Source organism: Anarrhichthys ocellatus, unplaced genomic scaffold (genome assembly GCF_004355925.1).
Source record: "Anarrhichthys ocellatus isolate YVR2014 unplaced genomic scaffold, GSC_Weel_1.0 scaffold3, whole genome shotgun sequence".
Lineage (NCBI taxonomy): Eukaryota > Metazoa > Chordata > Actinopteri > Perciformes > Anarhichadidae > Anarrhichthys > Anarrhichthys ocellatus.
Genome location: NW_022280033.1, coordinates 8,266,259 through 8,272,710, shown reverse-complemented (window position 1 = coordinate 8,272,710; position 6,452 = coordinate 8,266,259). Strand labels below are relative to the sequence as shown.

Below are 6,452 nucleotides of genomic sequence, written 5' to 3'. Positions count from 1 at the left end.
TCCTCCCACGCGCTAAATGCATCAAAACAGGAACCTCTTGAATTATTTTGTTTCATATTAGCAGTTGTATGTGTCAGTTTTGTTTTCTTGTTTCTCTACCACACACTTTTTTTTCTACCTCTGAGAGAGTTTGTGAATGTGTATCATTGTGGCACTCTGACAGTCACGGCCAGGGGGGGAAGAACAGTGGTGTGCTCGCTGCAGATGGCAGCACACATTTTTTCATTCCTTAAACAGACACAAAAAGCAGCTGAGGGACCCGGGCCTGTCTGTAGAATGTGCTGGGGAAGAGTAGGTACTTGGCACAAGTAGCAGAAACAATTAGCGTCACATAAGCAGAGGCCTGAAGCAGCTGGAGAGAGAGGGAGAAAGGGAGAGAGGGGTGGTGGGAAAACACGGCATCTCATTTTCACCGCCAGGTCCTGTGTGCAGACTCTGAGAGATCCCCTTCCTTTCCTCATCACAACTTAAACATTTTCTTTTAAAGACAGTCCATGTCACAGCTAATTTAATTGACGCGTTGTTGTTGGCGGCATGTTTTTGTTTGTATCTGTGCATTCTTAATTAGGGAAAAGACAGAGGAAGCTCTGTGTCCTTGGAGAGACCTCACATCCCCAAAATCCCTTTTTGAACATTCCTGGCTACCGTCTCTCCCTGTTCCCGTTTTGAAGTTGCGAGACGACATGATCTAAAGTGTGGCTCATGAAAACACTCCGGCAGTCTTGCTCTGCAAAACATTGAGCTCATTAAGCTTTGCCTACTTTACAGATAAGCTCAAAGAAAATGTTGTTTTTAAAAAGATCACTTTTGAAAGATGGAAGTAGATACATGCTTCCTGTAAACCACCTAAAAACATGATTCAATTCTTAAAGAATTGTTTTTTTAACATCTGCCACATTCACATTTGAGTTGCTAAACTCTGCTTTTAGGTCAGTATGGCCACTCCACTCACTTCGCTGGCTCTTCATTGCCACTGTTGCTGGCAATTTGACAGGATAAAGTGCCCACGTTGACCTCTCCCTCTGCAGCTGTGTGTCCAGTTTCTATATATATATCAAACATAAGCAGTGTCTATGAAAGCATAGCTGGCACCATAAATGGTACCATGAATTTGTCTAACAGTATAATCACAAGCACAGAATACTCATCAAGTCAGCTAATCAATGGATGTCAGTTACACAGCAGCTAACATTAGCCATGTCATGCTACCAGTCGTAGTCTCTCTTTAAGGCTTCTTTTTGCATTTGAACACTAAAATCATTTTAACAGTTAACACTTAAAATAATGAAAGCACCAGCAAATGACAAGGTAGCAGAAAATGTAAACCATCATTTGGTGTCAAATTTTTACCTCTTTACCTAAGATTTCATCAAACTTTTTTTTTTTTTACAAACATTTTACAAAATAACCAAAACATAATGCCGATGACGAAGATCTTGAGTATATAATGAGAATACATTTATACAATATAAATCTGGTTTGAATTTAAATCAAACACTATTACTTAGCTTGTTTATTAACAACAAGTCTTTCTTTGCTTCTTGGCCACTCACAAACAAAAACTGTAATGTCTGGGAGCACAGGGATCATATCAGCTCTTAAATGGGCTGCATTCTTCTTTATTGCTCGATATGCTTTGCTGTGGAACCCCACAAACTTTCAGAGTAAGGAGGTCTTTGTGCAAGCACATTTAATTACAAACGGAGTTCAGAAAAATGCTGGACAAAACTACTGTAAATTCACTCATCATTGAACATCCCAGAGGACTGGAAACCAGGAAATAAAGCAATAAACATTTCTACCACTAAGAGGCAGTATTGTATGACAGTGGGAAAACTGTTAAGTGACATAACCTCAGCAATGGAATGTAAAGTGTTGAATATAAATTTGGCATAGTTCTGTCTGTACCCAGACGTGAACTCAACGGTCTGCCAGGGTAAATGTTGCCTTCAGAATTATGGGACTCTTTTTGGATACTCTAAAGCTTTTATGAACACTAAACGAGAGTCTTGATTCCTTCAGCTGACAGCAATTTAAAACTACTCACACCGGAATTCACACAGTGAGGATTTCATCTTGTGAAATACACAAAAGTACAAATTTTACAAATGAATTGCAGTGATACACAGTGCTGAGTAATAGTGCACATTCAGGCAGACAGAACAAACACACACAGATAAAACAGTCCAAAGTGTGTTTGTTTGAATTAAAAATTAACTGACTGATCTGCAGTATTTTGAGTTTCACAGCTTCAGGATACAAAAAGAACAAACTCGGCTAAACACTATAGGGTCAGTGTTGGTACCTTTTTAATAAAAGGGGACCTTTGTCTTGGGACTCTGCTGTAATATGCAGAGATTTAATCTTGTAATTTTTTTTCCAGTTATACGTTAAGACTAACTTTTTGATCCAAACATATTGTTGTCTATCTTACAGAAACTTTCCTACTTTCGCAATACCTGAAAAATCAATAAGTTGAGACTCCCACTTAAAGGTTAAGCAAAACAAACAGTATTGTACAAATAGGACGGACACTGAGAGATTCAGTGGATTTACTCTTGAGCTGTTCAACCATTCTTTAACAAAGCACTGAGCCAACCCCCCCAAAATGGCTACAGGTATCAAAATGATTTGTTGCATTGGACTTGCTGTTGTACTAACAGGTATGATATGATGGTTTTGTGTATAATCTGGCAGATGACAGGGATTTCTGGGATTGGTAGTTAAGTGGTAGTTGCTGTTCTGTTTCTTGTCGGTCAGGTGTGGGAAAGTCTGCCTTGATAGGGAAGAGCCACAGCAGAGGGAAGGACGATCCTGTGCTGCAGTATGTTGTCAACAACTCTCTGAGGGAGCACCCTGTTCTCACCAAACTCAGACTGGTAAGAGAACCAACGAGTCCTCGTATGCTAGTGTCTCATGCTGAGATGGAGAAAATAAATCAAGCACTCATTTCATAACTTGTATTGTAATTATTTTGTCACTTGTTTTAGTGAGACGCTCCTGCATTGTTTACAGGTGTTTCAGTATGATGCTGCTCGGGCCTCTGGGTCAAGCCCCCTTGTTACATCCAAGTTGATATCTTTACATTTTTTCCCTATGAAATTCAGTTGAGGATTCTTTTGATCACCTCTTTAGCTTAGCATGGGCAGGTGCCTGCCAACATGAATCAACATGCTGAAGAACCACCAGCAGGTTATTTAGGTCAGACGAAGGCCGGTTGGTCATCTGGAGCTCCAGGCTAAAAACTGAAGATGATTGTGGCTTTGAAGTTGTTGCTTCTAAACTTTGCATCAAACTTTGGGACTGGATACTTTTTAAAAGTATAGCTGAAGACACACTTGCTTAGAATTGCATATTTTCAGTTGTATTTTGTGTCCCATCTACATTCTATTATCGTCCCTTTCTATAAAACAATACATTTTAAAAGAATACACAGCAAATGAGGAGTACCAAGATATCATGTTTATTCAGACAATATAATGATGTGTGCAATTTTTTTGATGTTGTCATTTCAGAGAACTCTTGAAGACCAATGGAGTATCATGATGGTTGCCAGTGAACAAGCCCAGTTCATGGCAAATCTCATTAGACTGATAAATGCAACGAAAGCGATTGAAATTGGTGAGATTATGTGAGATCAAATAGAAGACGAAGCAAAAACGTAAACCAGAGCAGAATACATAATGCTGAAAATAAAATACTGCTTACTTTATAGCACAACATGTTTTACTCTGAAAGGCATCAATCTGGTTATAACTGACAAAACATAACCTGACAGGACAGAGATGTGGACGACACCATTCAGGCTCAATTTATGTTTTTGGAATTTTAACCAATCCAATTTGAGCAAATTAATTTGTTTTACTTTAACACATTTTATTTTAGGTCTGAAAAATGGCAGTTGAATTTATTTCAATAAAGTATTTCAAGTGTTTAAAGCAGAAAATAAAAATGTATTTAAAAGCTTTTGAAATTACACAACCTGAAATTGCCTACTGGGAATTTTAAAGAGGTGTCTCACGGCTTTGAATTTTGCAGTATTCATATTTCATCAATAAAGTTTTGATTACATTTTAGAAATAGGCATTCGGTTGCATGGCTTTTCTTTGCTAGAAAAGAAATCAAATTATTGTTTGGGTTAACATGATGTTTTTTCTGCAGGGATGTACACAGGGTACAATGCACTGAGCATGGCTTTGGCCATGTCAGAGAATGGAAGAGTGGTAGCTTGTGAAATAGAAGGCACCTACGTGGACATTGCCACACCGTTTTTTAAAGAGGTGAGAAAATGTATTTCTGAACAGCATGACTCAAATTGTCTACAAGATAAAAGAAGACACTGTAAAAGGTAGGATTTGTTCATGAAACCTTTAATCTTAACTCGGTACATGTGCCATTACACAACCTGGCACTTGCATTTGGTATTTTGCGAGTTTAGTAAGATTGATTTTTGCTTCTGTCAGAGACAAATTGTGCAGCAGACAGCACACTGTTCACCCTGCACGTCTACACTCCGTCAGTAAGACTTCACAAAATGCTGCTGGCTGGAGAGTAAAAAAAGTGTCTTCTCAGGGAACTGTTTCAAATTGAGATGCAAAATCAATTCCTGTTTAAGTCTTCCCTAACAGTCTCTTTAAAAGATAAATGAAGATCCCTGCACACCTCTCATAAAGTTGAACCTTTTCTCAGGCTGGAGTTGAAAATAAGATAGATGTTCGCCACCAAATAGCCATGAAGACACTGAGTAAGTGCTTTTATAAATAAATAAATATAAATCTCAGTCATGAGTTCTGATAAAAATGAACCGAGTCATTTTTTGCATTCATGACTTTCATCTCTGTTTCATCAGATGACCTGATAGCAGCCGGGGAAGCTGGAACATATGACTTTGTGTTCATCGATGCCGATAAGTTAAACTATGACAGATACTACGAGAAGTCCCTTGAGCTCATACGAGCAGGGGGCATCATTGCGATTGACAATGTAAGTACAATACACACAAGCAGGATCTGTCATGTTGTGGTGTGGAGAGGTGTACGGCATGATGGAACAGAATAAAACAGCACTGTTGTTGCTTTATTTGAAAGGTGCTATGGAGCGGAAAGGTTGTGAATCCTGCGCCCGATGACCTCACCTCCCAGGCTCTGGATGCTCTGAATAAGAAGCTACACAACGACCAGAGGATTGATCTGAGCATGCTCACTGTGGGCGACGGGCTGTCCATCGTCATTAAACGCTAAAATCACGAGTTCAAAAGTTTAATATTTGTCATATTGGTGCCTTAGCTTTGGTATTGAATAGAAATGACGGGTACATTGACTTCTGTATTCTTTTGCCATGCTACAATAATAATCTACCAAACGTCCTTTCTAAAGAATATAAAACATTACAACTTCATCTCTGTGTTTAATGTCTTTACCAGGACAGCAATCATAAAAGAGCTATAAATAAAACAAATATACTGTTTCATCAAAATCACATAACTCCAAAATCAATATATGCCAGAGTGCTACAGCTCAAGATCAGATAAACATTTAAAAAAGTGGATTTCTTTGTAACAGAACATGAAACATCATCTTTTTTCAGGCGGATATAAACGGCTCTATTTGTAGCTACATTACACCGTGACCAAAACAGCTCACACATCAAAATAAAATGATGCAAAGCCAAACTAAATATTTTTAAAGAAGCTACAGTTAAGCTGTTTATAGTGAGATGAACATAGCAACCTTTATTTATGTACGTCTTTTCACTATACTAGGTGTCTTACATTGTTGCTTTTATATACATGACACTTTTCACTGGGTTTGAAATGGTAAAACTTAAACCACACTACAGTTCAAACATATTGTTGCTCTGGTTAGTACTAGCTGAACGCAGGCAGGACTCCCTTTCTTTAGAAAAATAGTAAAGATGGCTGCAGAGCACAAACAAGGAGGGCATTATTTAAGTCTACAAAGGCATGAGGTGTTAATGGTGTTTTTATATGATTTACTAGCTAAATAGCAGAAGGAGAAAATGAAAACACAATTTGCCGTTTTCATAGAACACGCAATGAGATTAACATTAAACAGTTAGACTGTAACATAACTCAAATAACAATCATATTTCACATTTGACAACTAATAGCAGCTTAAGTTGATGTTTACTTTTATGGACCTAATATGATTATGATTTCATGAGTTTGGGAGGAAAGTTATAGATCATGAGAAGGTTGAGCATCTGAGAATATATTGTATATCCATTCATATTTATGTATAAACAGTGGAAATACTACGGTCTAGAAAGAGTCCTTTACAAGTAACGTCCTGTATTCTTAATGCTAGTAAAAGTATATCAAATGTAGGTCTGTCTTGATGCAGTTGATATAGAATATTTCCCTTCAAAATAAAGTAAAGTAGAAGTCTTGAGTAGCATTAGAACAAGTACCTCAACGTTGTTCCTGTACTTGA

At 37.8% G+C, this 6,452-nt stretch overlaps 1 protein-coding gene across 1 annotated transcript; it reads left to right on the top strand.

Moving 5' to 3' along the window:
* Window positions 1-2,541: 2,541 nt before the first annotated feature.
* Window positions 2,542-5,546, top strand: comtd1 (catechol-O-methyltransferase domain containing 1). The gene is made up of 7 exons (XM_031839726.1): window positions 2,542-2,663; window positions 2,761-2,879; window positions 3,516-3,621; window positions 4,162-4,280; window positions 4,690-4,744; window positions 4,850-4,983; window positions 5,088-5,546. Exons 1-7 carry the CDS (start codon window positions 2,609-2,611, stop codon window positions 5,238-5,240), a joined length of 741 nt encoding a protein of 246 aa, XP_031695586.1. The 5' UTR covers window positions 2,542-2,608; the 3' UTR covers window positions 5,241-5,546.
* The last annotated feature ends 906 nt before the right edge of the window (window positions 5,547-6,452 follow it).

What these genes read in the sequence shown, in the direction of transcription:
- comtd1 (XM_031839726.1), top strand. Translation starts at nt 2,609, where the DNA reads ATGGCTACAGGTATCAAAATGATTTGTTGCATTGGACTTGCTGTTGTA. An exon ending in ACTTGCTGTTGTACTAACAG is followed by an intron (nt 2,664 to 2,760) that starts GTATGATATGAT and finishes CTTGTCGGTCAG; the next exon opens with GTGTGGGAAAGTCTGCCTTG. An exon ending in GCATCATTGCGATTGACAAT is followed by an intron (nt 4,984 to 5,087) that starts GTAAGTACAATA and finishes TTTATTTGAAAG; the next exon opens with GTGCTATGGAGCGGAAAGGT.